Below are 19588 nucleotides of genomic sequence, written 5' to 3'. Positions count from 1 at the left end.
CTATTTTCTCACCAAAAATCTCCCTAGGCAACGTTGCCGGTTGTAATGCAGGGGAGGTTGGTAGTTTTTAAAAAAAACGGACTTTACAATTATCAATAAATATTAAAAAATAATGACGCTACAAGACTAGGACCTGAAGTCTAGACTAAAGCACAATTTATCGCAAACTAAAAAATGAAAATTTTGAACTACTATTTGTACTTTTCCCATAAACCAAAAAAAAAAACTGAACAATTGAGAGTGGTTTCAATGTGATCATAACATGTGTTATGTTATCTTTGAAAGAATATAAGCCAAATTTAGTTTAATTAGTATGAATAATAGTATTAGATGAAAATTTTAGCTACCTTTATAATCATTGTAATGTAAAACTGTTCAATTTTACCGCAGAAACCCGTTACGCTTATCTCCACGTCTATCTTGTTGAAACAAACGTAGCCTCTTTAGCTCAGTGGCAGAGCACTGGTCTTGTAAACCAGGGGTCGTGAGTTCAATCCTCACAGGAGGCAAATTGGTTCTGAAATTCACAAAACAACTTTTTTTTGGTTTAATTTGCAACATTTTTTTATTAATAGGTACATCCCGCGGTTTATTTCATTTGTACTTTTTGCATCAATCAATAAATTCCATTTCTACGAAACGATCCACCAAATTTAATTAATGATAACCTTGATAGAGAGAGATCGTTGTGTACAATTTTGTGTAATTCCGTCAAGGACTTGTTTAAAGAAATCAAATTACAAAATGTTGGAAGCGACAGTGAATCTGACTGTTAACTCCGGTTGCAAATGAGAAGAATTAAATTAATTAAGTGTTAAAAGAAATATTTTATGGGAGCAGATTGCTTGAACTTGATTAAATTATACGCCTTGAAATCGAGTCAAAATGCTTGTGAACGTGGATGTTGATGACAAGTCACGGATGCATAAATTCCTGATTTTTCTATTTTCTGAGTAATAGGTAGTCTTGTTTGTTGGTTGTTATTGATTACATGGATTCAGCTCATCGGACAGTGAACAATGAAATGAGCTGTCACACAAACAAAAAAACAATCGGGTTAACCAAAACTAATAAAGCCGCACCAGATTTTTGAGGTTTTAGTCATATTTGACGTTCTTTTTGAAAGAAGTAAAAATTCGTATGTTCCGTGAGACCTTTTTTTTCCCCAGAGTAGGACTAAAATAAAATTAGGAAAATGGCAACATTGCTGAACTGTTCTCCCACTAATTTAAATTTCATAACAAATTCATTTGAACGTAAAATTATTGCACAGACATCGTTAATTTTGGCATTCAACTTTTACTCCCCAATCCATCGTATCTAAAAAAGTTGAAGACATGATTTTTTAAACATTTTTTCAGTGATTTATGGCATTGTTTATTGATACAGTATGACTGTAATAAGATTGTATATAATACAGTGAAACCTCGATTATCCAGGGTAATGAAAAGGAAGAGTCGTACGGATAAGTGAAAAGCACGGTTAATCGAAACAACTTTTTCAACAAATTTCGAACTACATTAGCGAATATCTTAACTGTGATGTTAAATATCTGAGTTTTTATTCTAAATCTTATGCAAATTGTGTATAAAATTTGCGAAAAAAACGTTGTTTTATCAAGTTAGTTTTCAAAATTATGACAGCGCAGCGGCAAACTACGTTTACACCAAAATTTCACAAGTCACTTCATTCACTCTTATAAAGATTAATTTTGATTAACACGGGCATGTTGCACCTTATAGACACCAGAAATCGTTAATTAACATCGACAAAGCGACAATTTCACCAAGTAAGACTTTTGCTACAATCTAAAGCGAGCCAAAGGAGAGATGTCATTTGTGACACAAGATGTTGACAGATGGGTGTAAACGTAGTTCCCAATTTTGACGTAATGAAATTGGAAACTAACTTGATAAAACAGCATTTTTTTCTCAAATTTTGAAGACAATTTGCATTGAATCTAAAATAACAGCTGAGATATTTTTAGCACATTTATATTAAAAAAAATTAAATTAGGGGTTGATATCACAAACCCTCACAATTAACTACGTTTTTAAAGCGTCGCGACGCCAAAACTATCAGTGATAAAAAACAGGATGTCATCAAAATCAAAATTTTTCTGTTTACAATTCAGAATATCATCGACTGCTTCTAGTGCTTGATTTGCCTAATAACGGTTAATCGCGAATCCGGTTAATCAAGACACGGTTAATCGAGGTTCCACTGTATTTGGTTATTGATTAATTGATTATTATTGCAAGTTATTGTTACAAAATTTAACAATTTAATATGACCTCTTCATAATATTAAATCTTAAATTACTAAACGGACAAGGACTAACAAAATCAGATTAATTATTTATAGATTTGTTCAAATATTTAAATATAAAACGACAAACAATATTTTTTTAGAGACAAAAAAGACACTAATTTCCCTACATTTACAGTGTCAGTCGTACAACTACGTAATTTTGATAAACATTTTTTGGAAAAGAGCTCAATAATACAAATTTCGAATTATTGCCAACCGTGTCTCGATTTTTACGTCCACCGATGATAATTTTTCTTTTTTTTTTAGCAGATCTTTTGTAGGGGCCAAATTTAAAGTGGCCCAGCAGTAACTATTCACACAATGTGAATTTTTTAAACTTCTGTTTTCCGACATAATCAAACTGTTTAAACATACAGCCGCGGACACAAAATCTTAGACGTCATTTTTCTGACGTTTCAAAAATTTAGTGTAGTCTGTGCTTTACTGTCATTGCCATTACTCACGATTAAAACATCAAAGTATTGACAAGTTGACAATCAAGAATTATCAAGACTGAAACGAATAAAATTAGATAGTATCTTTAGTATAGAGCGGTATGATCTACAGTCAGTTCCTTGCAATATTGAAAACACCGAAAATTTTGAAATTAAAAAATTATAACTCAAAACTGACAGTACAAAAAAGTAAGGTTACAAATTTTAAGTGGGGTTTTACACCAGTTGACAATTAAATGACATTGACGTCTAAAATTTTTTGTCCGCTGCTGTATGTATGTCAAATAAATTGTGGGAACACAAAAAACCCCTACAGAAAAAATGTAGGGGAAACCGGTGTCAATTGTAACAAAGTCTATTACAACGGCATCTTTTTGAAATTTTAAACATTGTTCAGAAATAAAGTTTAGATACATTATCTAGCTTATTACTATGCAGTGTACATACCATGTGTGTTAGAGCCAAATGTTTAAAAAACGAGTAAAAAGTAAATAAACATTGTCACATTAATTTCACTTAATTGGGGAAAATAACCAAGAAAGAGATATTGCAAAATAAGGATCATTTTTTGTATTGTCTCTTCTTTGATTTTTTGTTGATTTGTGTTTGGGCTATTGCCAAACATATTAAATAAAACCAATAATGTTTGTATAAATTATTCGGTGTCAATTGTAACACGTGGTCTGGTTTGACAGTAACAAGGTAAAATTTGTAGAAAGTAGAATAATAATAATTATAGATATAAGATAGTGGCCTAACCAAACTGGAATGCAATTGTCAACTGAAGAATTTCGGTCCGCTTTTTTTTAAAGACACTCCACAAAAGTAATGAAATGATGATGTAAGACCCTAGTCACGATGTAGTAAAATCCTAATCAATGCAATGCAGTTAACACTGATCTTGTTACAATTGACACCAGTTGGGTGTCGATGTAACACTTGACATGGTCTTCTAAAAAGTGTCCTGGTTTTATAACTGAAAAGTTATTGGTAGACTTCAGAATTATGTCTGTTAAGTTTTTCAGTTTTCGACTGCAATGAATTCAAAATTTTAAATAGTTAAATAAGCTTATTTTAAACAAATCTTTAAATTTTGTTACAATTGACACCGGTCTCCCCTACCTATTTTTTTTAATATTGTATACTTATCCACATATACAGTCCCAGAACATGTCCCAGATTTCGTAACCCAGAGAAAAATAGCGTATGGAGACAATTCTGAACCAAAATTTAGAAACGAAAGGTTTTTTTGTCAAAAAATAATCGAGTTAAGACGAAGAAACGATAGCCAATTCCGAATTATTATTATTATTATCATTAATTGCTCAAGTGAACATTACACTCTCGTTGCTTAGGAAATTTGGATGGCCTTTTACTCCACTTCCAAAAAAAGCTTTCGGGATTGGTTGTTTGTTTTTTATCCTTTTTCGAATAGATACTATTAAACTTAATCAATGTTTGTCTTGCATTTACCATCAGTATTGGATGTCGGCACTTCTTGTTCTCTGGGTCATGAGTTCTGGGACATTCTGTATAGTTGAAATCTTTTGGTCCATCTCTGTTTGGCATAAATCCGTCGCTTATTTTGGTGGTAGTTCTTTCTTACAAATTACCAGCGCAATTGAAAGAAAATGACATCGCCGTAAAAAGATAGTATTTTGTTTTTTACCGATGTAAAAATTTTACTATTCTGAAATGTCATATCGTATCGATTTGTAAATTTTTCTTGCACAAAAAGATCTTTTTTCAACGATTGCCAATTTCAACGTATCTTTATAACAATAACTTGCCACTGTGCTCATTTACTGTTTTTTTTACCTTTTTTTTAATACCAATATTGCTTATAACTTATAAATATGTAAAGCCAAAATTTTTTTTATAGTTTATAATTTAGAATCAACTACACACACACACACAGAGAGAGAGAGAGAGAGAGAGAGAGAGGATTTGAATACCCTTCTCAGTCGTTTGTGCGAACTGATTGGTCTGGACATATTACGTCATAGCGATTTTACCTGGTTCTAATGTATACGATTTAATCCTTTTCTATTTAATTATTATTTGCAAATAATATTAGAGTTTTTTTAACATCTTGTTATTGGTATCTAGGTAATGTTTTTTGTGTTTTCCTTCAATGGGAAGTAAAATCCTGAAGACACACGCGATTCGTATTAATATTAATCGTAGACGGCTTTGCAAATTTAGGGCGTAGTGCAATTCGCTACTATAGTCAGAATTTTGTAACTTAATTTTGTTTAACTCCGCCTACCTTTTGGGCCAATTAAATTTTAGCTGGAAGTCTGATTCACTCTGCAAAATTTTGATAGTTCGTCGATATTTGCTAAAAGTCGGAGTAGAAATGTCCACACATTAGAAGATGAAACACTATTAAAATCGACGAGACTTTCACGATTAAATAAATTCTCGCAAAACCGCAAATCTTCTTGACATGTGTGACACTTGAGCCGTCAAATTTTTAATAGTGTTGAGTAAAGGAGGCTAGCCATTTCTTGATTCGACAAATTCAAATCGTCATTTGTTCATGTGGGCGGGGTTAAACCAAAGTTATAAAATTCCGACTATAGTTGAATGTGCTACACATAAGCGTAGAATTGACAGGGGTTAGGGTGCGCGTATTAATTAATTAATTTTCGGCAATATTGAACATTGAACGACTTGTTCTTGGTATGCACCATTAATGCGAACTGAAATGATGCAAATCTAGTTATAATCCTCATCTTTAAACTGCGACCGCGATTTTTGAACTCGATAAAACACGTGTTGTCTTAATAACTACTCCTAAAATTTAAGTTAAACTTCTATGAGTGCACAGCAAGTACCTACCAAGAATTGTCCCATTTTTATTCATACTAATTTTTTTCAATTCATGAATTAAATTAAGGATTTGCCCAAAAGAATCTTAAACATTTTCTTACGACATTACAAGTTACACACATTTAAAGAAAGAGTTTGCTCAACTTTCTCACCTTGAAGAGGATTGTAATTTAGATCGTATCTTCCACAAAGCGTGAATAATTGTTTCAAATCGATTTTTCAATTAACCAACATTACATTTTTGCAACATTTTAGAATTTTCGCGGATGTATTGTGATGTATTTATTTTATGGCTACGATATTCGTATCTGGATTATGAACAAAAAAATAGTGTTTTTTCGAATTTCAAAATTAATTAAAGTAAAAGTTTTGGTTAAGTATAGTTGATTCAATTGTCATCATAAAGCTACTTAATGAGTTTACCGATGATTTGTAGACCTAAAATCATAGTCTTTTGAATCTTCAATCTAAAAAAAAAACGGTTTCCAAACGAAGATTGCTTTGATCTAAAACCGAGAAATTAATATAAAACCTGCCTATTTTACGCAAAAATTTCTGCTTGTTGCTTTGCCCAGAAAACACAATTGGTACTGCAAAAACTGCTTCAAAACGGTTATTTTCAAGGTCACTATGGCGTAGCCATTTCATGTTATCTCAGAACAGTGCTGCAATTTTTTTGTAAGAAAACCGCGTATTTGCTGGTGTAGTCACCGCATGGAACTGAAAGCCGTTAAGATCCACGGTTGACTGTTACACATCCAGCCAAGACCCAAACTGCATTAACACCAAGAAAAAAATTTGTACATAATTGTATCGTTTATCCTGTTTAAGTTCCGAAAATTAACCATACTGTTATATTAACGAGCCTCCAAATATTTACAGTTGTATTTTCACTTTTCTTCAGGTGGCGAAGCCTTCTCGTGTTAGGAATCTACTTAGGAGTTTTACGAACAGTGAGTATTACAAGGTGTTTATAAATGTTTCTAGCATCAAGGGTGGCTCTGGAATTCCTGTCGTATAGTTCAGCCAAGTTGGTCTGAGCCACCATAAAAGCATAAAAATTTGCGGGCTACCGCAACGGGACAGCTTCAAAAGATTCTCAAGTGCACATAATGAGGGTTTATTTGCTCAAGTTTGCACCCTGCGATAAGAACAGCATCCCTAAACAGGCTAGATGTCTTGTCATAAATGACAAAATACCGCAAACTGTCCGGGTGCGGTTGCCGTTTAATTTTTATGATTTTATGGTGGCTCAGGCCAACTTGGCTGAACTATACACTACTTTGCCGCTTTGTTTTCATAGTGAATATAACTAGTTTGAAAATTATTTATATTGTTATTTACGTCAATGACGTTTCAGTTACAGTTTTGTGTCCAAGTTTTTGATTTTCAGGTTTTAAACCACAACTAGAAAAGTTTATTTCTCCAAACTTACTTTGCTCCATGTTTGAGGTTAACTGCAAATGTCAGTTGAAAAATCGAAACCCGCATTTGTAATGAGCGGCAAATTTCTTTGACATTTAATAGCCACCCTTGATGCTAGAAACATTTATAAACACCTTGTAACAAGTGTTTATAAATGTCTCTAGCATCAAGGGTGGCTCTGGAATTCCTGCCATCCACTATTTTGCCGCTTTGTTTTCATAGTGAATATAACTATGTTTAGCCACACTTAAAATGTCACTTGCGTCAACGTTTCAGTTACGGTTTTGTGTCCAAATCTTTGATTTTCAGGTTTCAAATCATAACTATATAAAACAGTTTTTTTGTCAAAATTAACTTTGCTCCATGTTTGAGGTTAACTGCAAATGTCAGTTGAAAAATCGAAACTCACATTTGTAATGAGCGGCAAATTTCTTTGACATTTCGTAGGCACCCTTGATGCTAGAAATATTTATAAACACCTTGTATGTATTATTAACTTGGTTTCACGTTTAATTAATTTTTCTTTTAGTTTTGTCACTGTGAGGAGACAACAGAAATAGCTTATAGTGTTAGTAGTAGTACGAGTGTTGAACATGGAAAAAATAGGACAGACGGTCTTCCAGAAACAGCAGCATTGCTCAATTCCGATGCAAATCATACAAGAGAAGCTTTAACACGAGATGCCAGCGACCACGAATCGGTAAGATCTTGTTATAATTCAGAGATGTATCTGATGTGTCAAAATGAAACATTACCATTATCGTTTATAATAGCCCTCTTGAGCAATGTCAATTGAGGGTACATAGGTTTTGATGTATTCAGAGATGTTCATTGTATTCTTAAGGTAGAAAGTGATGTGGTAATCTTTTTAGCTAATACAGAAAAACGATGCTACATCGAAACCTTGCATGCATGTAACGTAATATGCAAATCAGTCTCGTTTTGCTCTATTTCTACCTTAATCGTTCCCTTGTATGTCAGTGGGATTTTCATGACTGTTCATGTGGGTTTGTGGCATTCTGTGCCACTGTCACTTGTTCTAGGTGGTCTTTATTGGAGACACGTCTGGATATATTCCTGTGCCAAATTTAAGAACAAGAGATGTTCCTTCCGCTCCAGAAGACGTGGACTGGCATCATCCTGTTGAGAGTTGGGATCGGGAATATAGAAGGTTCCGGTTTAACACCACGAGGGTCCAACGTAAGTTTTCACCAATATTTGATCGATCGCGATACCGAAAGTGTTTCCGGTGTTAACTTTACGCAAGTGTTCCGGTCGGCTTGGCGGGAAAGTGACCGTCGGCGATTTTGCGATAAGGACTCCATGTCCTACTTTGGCAATGACGCACGTTTTTTTTTCCAGATATTGAAGCAGAGTGCCAAGATGACTATATGAAGATTAGGGTAGGGTTTAATGGAACTTTTACGGGATTAGTTTACTCTGCAGGTAAGACATCGTCTATTATAATATGCAGGGTCCGGCAACATTTGTGTCCACCCCTAAAATCGTCTTTAATTTTCAAAATAATATTTTGAAACTTTGCATACGCTCATAGTTGACAAAGCTCTAGAAGCGGACACAAAAATTTGTTTTTTATCACGGTTTGGTAGACGTCGCGACGTCTAAGAAGTATAATTTTTAGCGATTTTTGAGTTTTTGCGGAAATATTCGCGAATTCAATTTTTTTTCAATATAACTGTAATACAAATATCTGAGTTTTTATTTTAAATCTGATGCAAATTGTGTTTAAAATTTGCGAAAAAAACGCTGTTTTATCAAGTTAGTTTTCAACATTTTGACGGTGCAGTGGCAAACTACGTTTACACCAAAATTTCACAAGTCACTTCATTCCCTCTTGTAAAGGTTAATTTTGATTAACACGGGCATGTTGCACTTTATGGACACCAGAAATCGTTAATTAACATCGACAAAGCGACAATTTCACCAAGTAAGACTTTTGTTGCAATTTAAAGCGAGCCAAAGGATATAGATGTCATTTGTGACACAAGATGTTGACAGATGGGTGTAAACGTAGTTCTCAATTTTGACGTAATGAAATTGGAAACTAACTTGATAAAACAGTATTTTGTTCTCAAATTTTAAAGACAATTTGCATTGAATCTAAAATAAAAACTGAGATATTTTTAACACATTTATATTGAAAAAAATTAAATTAGAGGTGGAATCACAAATCTTCACAATTAACTAAAAATTACATTTTTAAGGCGTCGCAACGCCAAAACTATCAGTGATAAAAAATAAATTTTTGCGCCAGCTTTTAGAGCTTTGTCAACTGTAAGCGTATGTAAATTTTCAAAATTTTATCTTTAAAATTAGAGACAATTTTGGAGGTGGACACAAGTGTTGCCGGACTCTGTATATGTTTATAACAACGTTAATCATATTACACAAGATATATTCTTGCTATAAGCGCTTCAATACTGTCGTAATTTAAATAAATGTAAACATGTGCGAAAACTTTTTTTTATTCAATATATCATATCAACATGACATTTAACTCACGTTTACAGTTTTAAACGATTAAAGTGGTCTGCCAGCAGTAATATATACAGTGTGAGCCAAGCTTGCGTAGTCCTTCTGTAATAACGCTTTTATAAATGACTATTTCATATTTTTAAGAAAGGGTATGTTATTATAAATCGTCTATTCTAACCACGTACAGGTTAAGACAAAATGAAGAAAAGAAAAAAATTAATTAATCACACTAAATATATACAGGTTGTTCTATTACAAAACTAGAGTTGGCAAGTTGTAAATTCCGAAAATTGAAATTTTGTGTTTTTTTATTTATACAGTATGTCCCCAGATTGAGTTCACAAGAGGGAAAAAAACTTTATTTTTCATTTTACAAAAAAATGACAAAGGAATAATAGTTTTTGCTTAATTCAAAATAAATAACTCTTCAATTAAAACTTTAATATTAAAAGGAATAAAATTTATTCCTTAATTCAAACCAATTTTAACTATTCGATTAACCCACCACCACTTTCAGCACATAGTTCAATTCTAACTTGTAATTCTTTAAGACTGTTTCGAATTTTCTCAGTTATTGTTTTGGATGCAACTGCATTTATTATTTAATATTTACACATTATTGAGTAATTTTTTTTAATCTTTAATGCACTATTTGATATTTTGAATCCACAGCCTGTTATTATGTATTTACTATTACAAAATTCATAAAAAAAAATATGAAAAAATTGATTTTAAGTGTACAAACTAATAATTTTGAAATTTTAATTGCAGATTTATCGGTTTTGAATTAAGCAAAAAATGTTATTCCTTTGTCATTTTTTTGTAAAATGGAAAATAAAGTTTTTTTCTCTCTTGTGAAGTCAATCTGGGGACATACTGTATGTATAAAGTGTTTATAAATGTTTCTAGCATCAAGGGTGGCTGTGAAATTCCTGTCGGGCACTATTTTGCCGCTTTGTTTTCATAGTGAATATAACTATCTTGAAAATTATTTATAATGTAACTTACATTCATGACGTTTCAGTTACAGTTTTGTGTCCAAGTCTTTAATTTTCAGGTTTGAAACCACAACTAGAATAGTTTATTTCTCAAAATTTACTTTGCTCTATGTTTGAGGTTAACTGCAAATGTCAGTTGAAAAATCGAAACCCGCATTTGTAATGAGCGGCAAACTTTTTTGACATTTCATAGCCACCCTTGATGCTAGAAACATTTATAAACACCTTGTATAAAATTCATTTCAGATCAAATCAAGGGAAACAGCGTAGTGTGGTTTATTAACATATCAAGTTTTGTCTTCACACCTCAAAACAAAATGATGTTGTATATTTTTAAATCAAACACTACAACTTCAAAAATTTGAAAAAAAAAATCATAACTTGACAACGCCACGACCAAAAATTTCAAACTTGATATTTTTGAAAAGCTTAAAAAAAATCATAAAAAATTGACTGCTAAAAGTGGTAGGTTGTATTAAAAAAAATACATTCACCTTCCGAAAAATATGTTTAAGTTATGCACAAAAGCTTCACAAATATGCAAGAAATTGGTAAAATATGCAAAAAAAATCGTTTTAAGTATTATTTTTTCTGTTCAAATACATACAAATAATTCATTCTTTTACTTAATTAACTTGTTTTTATTAATTTCCAGACATTACAATTAATTAAACTATTCTTAATTAAACTAAACGCTCTGGTACGAAAGCAAGCCATTTAGTCCAGTCAAACTTTAAAATAAATTATTTTTGGACCACTTTCACTGATCTAAAAAGTCGGAAATTTTAGATATTTTTTGACAAATTGCACTGTCCTATTGTGTGTTTAAAAATAACGGTCAAATAACTAGAAGCCTAACAAAGAATCTGAACATTTTAATTAATTTAATTTTATAAACGAATTTAAAAATAATCTTTTCTATATCTTTTACTACGTAAATCTATAGTTTGACGGGATAACTTTATTCTAATTACCCAGTTTTAACAGGCAAAATATGCAAATTCTCAAAACATGTTGCTAATAGTGCGCTATGTATTTAAAGAGTCGACAGATTGCATATAGGTACATTTTTACCTACTCATATAAAAAAAATAAACTTTACCTCAATAAGAACCCGTAATACCCGTAATTTCTTAAAAATATGCTCAAATATACACTTGAGAGCAAAATATGCAAAATATTCATTTAGCCTATAAATCCAAGCTTCAGTTATACCGTCAAATAAGCCACGTTACCCAGAGGAACTAGCCAAACTTATGTAAACAACAACCATGCCAATAAAAATGAAAATGGCCACATATTGGATAAATAAATTTTTAATTTCTAATTTAGTCATTTTTAAAATTATCGATTATTCCATTTTTTCTTTATACAATTCACTTTCGTGATCACCAATCTATACCTTTCGTAGATTATAAATATCTAAAATAACCCACTATTACCATAAATAACGGATAATGACAGAACGATTTGTAGAGAAATTGGAAAATGAAAAGTGAAAATGAATAAAACATTAACAAAAAAAATCTATGATCTTTAGCTCATTTAAGTCTTTAAATAAGATGTACATATTTCAAAATAATTCCAACCTCAATTGCTTACCTAACATTTGAATGCATAAAAAAACTTTGATAAAATCTGCAAATACATAATATGTAAAAAAATTTCAAAAGTTCATCTTTCTTCAAACCTTAAATCTTTCCTAAAAAATACTCCGAATAAAATGTCAAGTCATTGCATACGTACCAAACGACTCTTGAGCACCAAATTCTTTAGAATCGATTCTTCAATAATCCTGTATTTAAATTTCATACCTTCCACTTCTTGAATCTCCAATAGGTACAGTTATCCTTTTTTTACGCACGAGTTTGCTTCTTCGCGTTTAAAAATGAAAGAATACGAAACGATTAAGTAAACAAAAAACAATTTGTAAGGTTGCCACAACTGCACAATTATGTATACAGAAAATTCGCCTTTTAAGAAAAAGCTACAAAGCTATAAACAGCATGTCCATCAAATCCTCGATTTTATGCGATTCTGCATTTTTCCCACGACGAACCAACCATCAATATCGAAAGAATGGAGTTGCGGTTTCTATAGCAGGTTACCAACCTTAAATTTAATTACTTGGAGAAAAAGCCAATACAAAATTAACATTGTAATTTGAAATAAGCGATTCCTCAAGTGTTTATTTTTACCACACGAAACACATCAGTTATGTGAAATTATAGCGCGAAAAGATTATCCTTTCGAGTCCTCACTGGCCGTGTAATGTGTCTTTTTTGAGACCAATTAAGAACTGTTATTTTGATTTGACTTGCATTTCTGTTATGAGATTACTATTTTTTAAATCGTTTAATGTTCAATTTCCTGGAGTGTGAAACATTGTTTATAAATAGCAGTAATAATAATATAAAATGAGAACATTGTTTCTTTGATGGTAATTGAAATCTGATTTATTCGTTTTTTAAAGTTCTGAAAATCTAACTGATCTTTAGAGGAGCGAAATGGTACGCATATCAATTTAACATTCTGGTATTTCGTCAGATACCGTGGTCTAGTAATCACTAAAATTCCCATGACCTACAATAATTACCGAGAAATGTATTTAAAGGTTTGCAAAAACACGGGAATTTTCGGGACATGATTTTGTATCATGCTGTAAAATTATGCGATTAGGTTATAATTTAAAGAGTATCAGAGCGTTAGACGTCATCGACAGTGTGACTTGCATAAAATTGCAAGTAGGAATAATGCTAAACTAAACTTTTAATTTAGATTAAATATTTAACATCGTGTTTAAGTGACATGTGACTGCAATCCCGCCAATCAAATGTCACCAATTCTCAAATTAGCGGCGAGATTAACTTAATTTTCATTTCATTATTGTGTAAATCGACCCTTAATATAATGATTTTGAAATTTACGTTTTTATTAATCCTTTTTGTAAAAAAATTTCATTGTGCTCAGATTTCAAAAATTTTAATTTTTCTACATACTTCATCGGCTTAGGTTGTTAAGTTGCTTAGTCCATTTTTGAACAAAACGCGTTTTCAAGTTTATAAAAAGGATAACAGGAAGGCACAGCGTTTTGGATATTTTTATGTGTTATTATTTCAGAATTAAGAAACATTCTGTTTTCATTCCCCAAATTTTCAAAACCCAGATTTGAGGACAAATATGTAAAAAAATAAAATTTCTCAACCTTGATAAATCAAAAAATCAAAATGGACTTAGCAACTTAACGACTTAACCCGCGACTTATTAACTTATTAACCTCAAAAACCTAGGTGTACGCACAAATAAATATTACCTACAAATATTGAACCTCGATGAATATTTTTGTCGCTTGGTGTTTATAAATGTTTCTAGCATCAAGGGGGGCTTTGGAATTCCTGTCATGCGCTATTTTGCCGCTTTGTTTTCATAGTGAATATAACTATGTTCACAATTGTTTCAAATGTCACTTACGTCTACGACTTTTCAGTTACGCTTTGTGTCAAAATTTTAGATTTTCCAGGCTTCAAACCACAACTTGAACAGTTTGTTTTCAAAACTAACTTTGTTCAATGATTGAGGTTAACTACAAATGTCAGTTGAAAAATCTAAACTCACGTTTGTAAAGAGCGGCAAATTTCTTTGACATTTCATAGCCACCCTTGATGCTAGAAATATTTATAAACACCTTGTATAAAAATGTATAGGTATTCAAGGTTGGGGCTATCTTTTCCTGGTTTATTTTTGGCAAACCTACATTTTTCCACGTGTCTTTAATTTTTTTCGATTTACAGGCTATGCTTACGATCCAGACTGCATGTACATCAATGGTACTGGCCGTGATTACTATGAATTTTATATTCAATTGAACCGTTGCGGAACTTTGGGTAAAAATACTCACAATGACGACAACCGGAAGACTCCTACTGTAAGTAAATTGTTGTTAATAACAGCCCGGGTAGCTCAGTCGGTAGAGCATTGGACTTTTAATCCAAGGGTCCAGGGTTCAAGTCCCTGCTCGGGCGGTCAACTTTTTTTTTCTATTTTTCAAACACTTTGTTTCTCAACGTTTTTTTCTTTTAGAAAAATTTCATGTGGAATACCGTCACGGTTCAATACAATCCTCTAATCGAAGAAGAGTATGATGAACATTTCAAAGTAACATGTGAATACGGCTACGACTTCTGGAAAACAGTTACTTTTCCGTTTTTAGACGTTGAGTAAGTGAAATTATACTTTAATGATGAAATAAATTACATTATAATGTGTTTTTTTGCGGGAGCTCAATTTTAGTTTGAACCATCAAGATAAAGAATTAACAGTAAGGTGCAATGTCACACGATTTTATCACGTTATTATGTTACAGAGTGGCCACTGGAAATCCGGTAGTGTTCACTTTGACTCCCCCGGAATGCTACATGGAAATCCGGTACGGTTATGGCACAAGTGGGAATAGAGTCACCGGACCAGTCCGAGTTGGCGATCCTCTGACCCTCATTATCTATATGAGAAGCAAATATGGTAAGATTAGTGCCCAAATAGTTCAAGTTTAGTTACTTTTCATTTTAGATGGGTTTGATATTGTTGTTAACGACTGCTTTGCCCACAATGGGGCGCATAAAAAAATTCAACTCATAGACGAATATGGGTAAGTAATCATTAATCAATTTCTTAAGCCGCTGATACATTTCGTTTTGTTTTGGAATGTTTAATTGCCGGTTAAATTAATATTGATGAAAGTGTAGCGATAAAGATTGTATTGTTTCCGAATATGTAATGCAATTTCCACAAATTTATGCTTGCAACATTGTACGCTCTAAAAAAACACTTTTTATTACTTCCAGATGTCCGGTCGACGACAAACTAATTTCACGATTCCGGGGCTCATGGTCAGAAACCGGAGTTTATGAAACCCAAGTGTTTGCTTACATGAAAACGTTCCGGTTTACCGGATCCCCGGCACTCTATATTGAATGCGATGTCAGAATGTGTCATGGACGATGTCCGGTAACTTCCGAGTTTTGAATGCAACATAAACTAATTGTATAATTCTAGAGCCAACCGTGTCATTGGAGGAATGTTAAAAACCTGAAGAAACGTTCAATTGAAGCAACAACTCCTACGGCTATTTTACCACCAAACACCGCGCCTTTGTCTGAAAATGTGAATTTGTTCCAGGCTTTGAGAGTGTTGCAGGAAGGAGAATCGGAGGAGGAAAGAAATGTTACGATACCGCTTCGTGGTAATTTGAAAAGATAATGAGATAAAAATTTTAAATGTGTTTTTTGCAGAAGTGGATCCCAACAGTGTTTGCTTGAAGACAGGATGGTTTTCTGCACTTTTGGCGTTAGGAGGGGGCGCGATGTGTTTGTTAGGGGGTGCGCTTTTAGCCACGTGCACAAGAATGAGAAGAGTTGCCATAGATAAAGTTTTAGCAAGTTCCCAATTTAATGGTTACATGAACCATAAGGGCAGTATTAATTAAATTAGTTTAATCTGAAATTATTTTTTACCCGACGCTTTATTTTGTAATCTTCTCAGTGCGTATCTACGAAAGCATAGATAAACGAGAACTCTAAAGTATGAATTGAGTGATCTTAAATGAATTATTTAGTAACACACTTTAATTTATTTTATATAAGGAGCACTAGTTGTAGTTAGTTATAGTACCATTTTACATTAAATTCCACTTTAGTTTTAGAATTTAGACACAATACACGTACACGGAGAATTAGTTTAAAATGAATTCCAAAACTTCTTCTTCTGCACGTGTATTCAGTGTTCGACACAAATATCCCACATTTGTGCCGAACACTTGACTAATTGTACATAATTTAGCATAATTCCTCATTTTGTCTTCAATAAAAATAAATGTCTTTTAATTCAAACTTGCCGCTTTTTACTGAAGCGCCACCTACCCACTTGTCACTAGCCGCGGCTGTCAAGTTGACAGAAGTATCATAAAATGACTAAACCAATTAAACAGTAATCAATAAACATTTCTCTGAAGAATTCCTCTAGTTTTCTTCAATAAAAATGTCGGTAAATCAAGGTACGTAAACTTGAAATTGTTTAAGAAAAGTGTCATCTATTGTCCTCTTCCAGAAAATCGACCCGAACTTTATGAAGAAGTCAAGCTCTATCACAATGCCCGTGAACGTGAGAAATACGATAATTTAGCAGATTTATTCGCGGTAATTAATACTTTACAACAATTGGAAAAGGCCTACATTAGAGATTGTGTCACGCCCAAAGAATACACAGGAGCTTGCAGTAAGTTGTTGGTGCAATTCAAAGCAGCCTTTAGACAAGTCAAAGGCGACGAATTTCCCACAGTTGATGCCTTTGTTCGCAAGTATCGGGTATGTTTCGTGCTTGTCCCCACTTTTTTTTCAACTAAGATGTTTTAGTTGGATTGTCCAGCTGCTCTAGAAAGAATAAAAGAAGACAGACCAATCACTATTAAAGATGATAAAGGAAATACAAGTAAATGCATTGCCGATATTGTGTCTGTAAGTTATAAATTTCTTTCTTTGATAAGTTGTACATGTTGTAATTTTAGTTGTTTATCACCATTATGGACAAGTTGAGATTAAACATAAAAGCCATGGATGACCTTCATCCTGAAATTAGAGATTTGGTGGATACAATGAATAGGTTGAGCATTTTACCATCAGATTTTGAAGGGAAACAAAAAGTCACAGAATGGCTAAACACACTGAATAACATGCAGGCTTCAGATGAGTTATCTGAATCGCAAATCAGGCAATTACTTTTCGATTTGGAAAGTTCTTACGCTGCTTTTAATAAACTTTTGCACAATTCTTAATTTTTATTGCAATTTGTAAAAATATTTTTTGTAATAAACGAGTAATAATATAAGTAAAATGTTTTAAGTAATGTTTATCCTAACTTATTAATCAGTCTTGGAAATAAAATAAGATTGATAATCTGAGTTTTTTGCAGCTTTCTCATAATCTCCTGTATTCATACAGTTTGCTTTTAAGGTCCAAGCATAAAGGTAAGTATAGTCGAGCTTTAAAACTATTATTTAGTTTTTCACTGCTTTTGTTGAAAGTTTTTGTTTTGTGAGTTGGAGCTTTTATCTACATTCCTTAGTAAAACCATTATTGGAGGCTGTAGTACCGTCCTCTGTGATCTTTTGTAGTTCCTTTGTTTTCTTGAAGAAAAGGCACTACCATTTTTTTCCTGATTTCAATTTTAACTCTGATTACTATTTCCAGTAGTTCTTGGGATCGCCTCAACAACGCCGAAAGCTCACCTTTTGCTAATAAGATGGAGCTTTTTGTCAAGCAACATCTGTTCAGGTCTATTTGAGCTTTGAAAGGTTTTTTTTCAAATCGATCAGTTTCTCAAAAGTGTTAAAACCCTGCATATACATATTTAATTACCGGTAAACAAAAAATTCCAAAGAATAGGTAAAGAGAATCCAAATCAACATCATCAGGTGACACAAATTTTTAAAAGAATTTCAAAAATCTGGATAAAGGTAAAAAAATGACCTGTTGAACTGATTTTCTTGAAGAATTTACGAGTCATCATTCCATTATTTGGCATGAATTGTATAGAAAAATGTAATTTATCTCCAAATTTGGTTGTTTCCAATATTGTGGGGCTTGCAAAATTGACCACAGAGGCCACTTCCTTTTCCTGTTAGTATTATTTCTTTATTTTAAAAATTAGAACTGTAATATTAATTTATAGTAATTCAAGAATATTTCAAACCAATGTATTTTTAATGAGATCTGCTGTGAGACTCGTCAAAACTAGAATTAGCATCATTTTCCCACACATTTTTACAATTAGGACAAGTTTCTTGATTTTGAAAGAATTTTTGAAGGCAATAGGAATGAAATGTTTGATTACAAGAGTTGCAGGTTCCTCCCTAAAGATAAGAAATTATTAGTTCAAATATAAAGTTTCAATAAGTAATTACCACAAAAACCAACTCTGTGCATAAACTGCAATTGCAGTTTTGGGTGTTCCTTTTGAGATATGTTGTAAATTCCAAGATGGTCCTTGGCCCTAAATAAATGTATTCTTTCTTTTTGACAAGATAACCATTTGTAAGCCACTTTAATAGAGATTTTTCACCATTTTCTCTCGTCATGGTGGTTGTTAATGTAGAAGCTATATTAACAGCGTGAGGATATAATAACTTATGATCCTGCGAGGTGATTATTTCTTGCAATAAAGCATGGAAGTACTCCGTTTCAACTGGAGAAAATCCGGACTGATGACGACTTATTTCATCATTCTTTGTGTTGATCCAAATGAAATACTTTTCATTAGTAACCTCACAAGTCATAGGGGCAATTTTAAAGGAATGATTTGCAATTTCACGGTTTACTTCTATTATTAACATCTTTAAATGTGCCATACTGTTCTCCTCTGAAAACATCCACAATTGTACCTATGTGAGTTTAATTGAAGTTACATTACCTGGATTGATTTCGAAAAAGAATTTAAGACCATTTTCCTTTGTGACGCATCCATTAGTTAGCATGAATTGAACGAATAACTTGTGTTTGTCAGTTAGCACTGTTCTTTCCATGGTCGAATTATTAGTTAAATTGGTATTCAAAATACAAACAGCGATCAACCAAATCTAAACATAACCTAACAAATTTTAAAATTGCGGAAGTGATTGCGTGCTTGACAGACTTGACCCTCAACGATTGGTTGTATAAAACTACCAATCATAGGTCTGGCGGGAAAAATACATTTTCAGTTGATTGCACATTTTGATTTAACTTTATTAGGTACATTTGAAATCATCTAAATATCTAAAATTAGATATTTTGTTTCTAGAAACGTTTTATATAAGATGGGAATCAAAATGCCCAAATTTGGTTTGCTGAAAGTAATTTCCACTGATCATGTGCCATTGATGATTCAGAAGTCAAGTGGAATCTGAAATTTTGTGTAATCAAAGGACGTAATCAGACAGACGAATTTATTTAATCATGGATGATTTTTATATAGAATCCGTTTTTTTTGGTCTGGTTAAGCCAAGATGGCTACCTTTAGGTAAAATTATTTACTAAAAAT

The 19588-nt window shown here is 32.5% G+C and overlaps 3 protein-coding genes and 2 non-coding genes across 5 annotated transcripts in view; 4 read left to right on the top strand and 1 right to left on the bottom strand.

Moving 5' to 3' along the window:
- The window catches only part of LOC148182267 (cuticlin-3), a 28486-nt gene extending 12106 nt beyond the window's left edge, over positions 1-16380 (top strand). The window contains exons 2-12 of the mRNA XM_088034886.1: positions 6505-6553; positions 7555-7725; positions 8069-8225; positions 8388-8471; positions 14311-14444; positions 14600-14736; positions 14883-15037; positions 15086-15164; positions 15361-15523; positions 15572-15758; positions 15808-16380. Of these exons, the coding sequence (XP_087891012.1) occupies positions 6505-6553; positions 7555-7725; positions 8069-8225; positions 8388-8471; positions 14311-14444; positions 14600-14736; positions 14883-15037; positions 15086-15164; positions 15361-15523; positions 15572-15758; positions 15808-16001 (1510 nt within the window). The 3' untranslated portion in view covers positions 16002-16380. The remainder of the gene's footprint in view (positions 1-6504; positions 6554-7554; positions 7726-8068; positions 8226-8387; positions 8472-14310; positions 14445-14599; positions 14737-14882; positions 15038-15085; positions 15165-15360; positions 15524-15571; positions 15759-15807) is intronic.
- On the top strand, positions 438-509 carry TRNAT-UGU (transfer RNA threonine (anticodon UGU)). Its single transcript has one exon. It is a non-coding gene; the product is annotated as a tRNA-Thr (tRNA).
- TRNAK-UUU (transfer RNA lysine (anticodon UUU)) lies at positions 14469-14541 on the top strand. Its single transcript has one exon. It is a non-coding gene; the product is annotated as a tRNA-Lys (tRNA).
- Positions 16381-16423: 43 nt separating the features above from the next.
- Vps28 (vacuolar protein sorting 28) lies at positions 16424-17405 on the top strand. The gene is made up of 4 exons (XM_088035567.1): positions 16424-16568; positions 16622-16878; positions 16927-17028; positions 17079-17405. Exons 1-4 carry the CDS (start codon positions 16553-16555, stop codon positions 17343-17345), a joined length of 642 nt encoding a protein of 213 aa, XP_087891693.1. The 5' UTR covers positions 16424-16552; the 3' UTR covers positions 17346-17405.
- A 530-nt stretch (positions 17406-17935) lies between these two features.
- Nse1 (SMC5-SMC6 complex component Non-SMC element 1) lies at positions 17936-19202 on the bottom strand. The gene is made up of 3 exons (XM_088040584.1): positions 18980-19202; positions 18474-18928; positions 17936-18422 (listed from the first exon to the last, which is right to left on the bottom strand). Exons 1-3 carry the CDS (start codon positions 19089-19091, stop codon positions 18273-18275), a joined length of 717 nt encoding a protein of 238 aa, XP_087896710.1. The 5' UTR covers positions 19092-19202; the 3' UTR covers positions 17936-18272.
- Between the last annotated feature and the right edge of the window lie 386 nt (positions 19203-19588).

Source organism: Gnatocerus cornutus, chromosome 1, assembly GCF_029298725.1.
Source record: "Gnatocerus cornutus isolate USDA-ARS CGAHR chromosome 1, icGnaCorn1.1, whole genome shotgun sequence".
Classification (NCBI taxonomy): domain Eukaryota; kingdom Metazoa; phylum Arthropoda; class Insecta; order Coleoptera; family Tenebrionidae; genus Gnatocerus; species Gnatocerus cornutus.
This window is presented reverse-complemented; position numbering and strand designations above follow the sequence as displayed.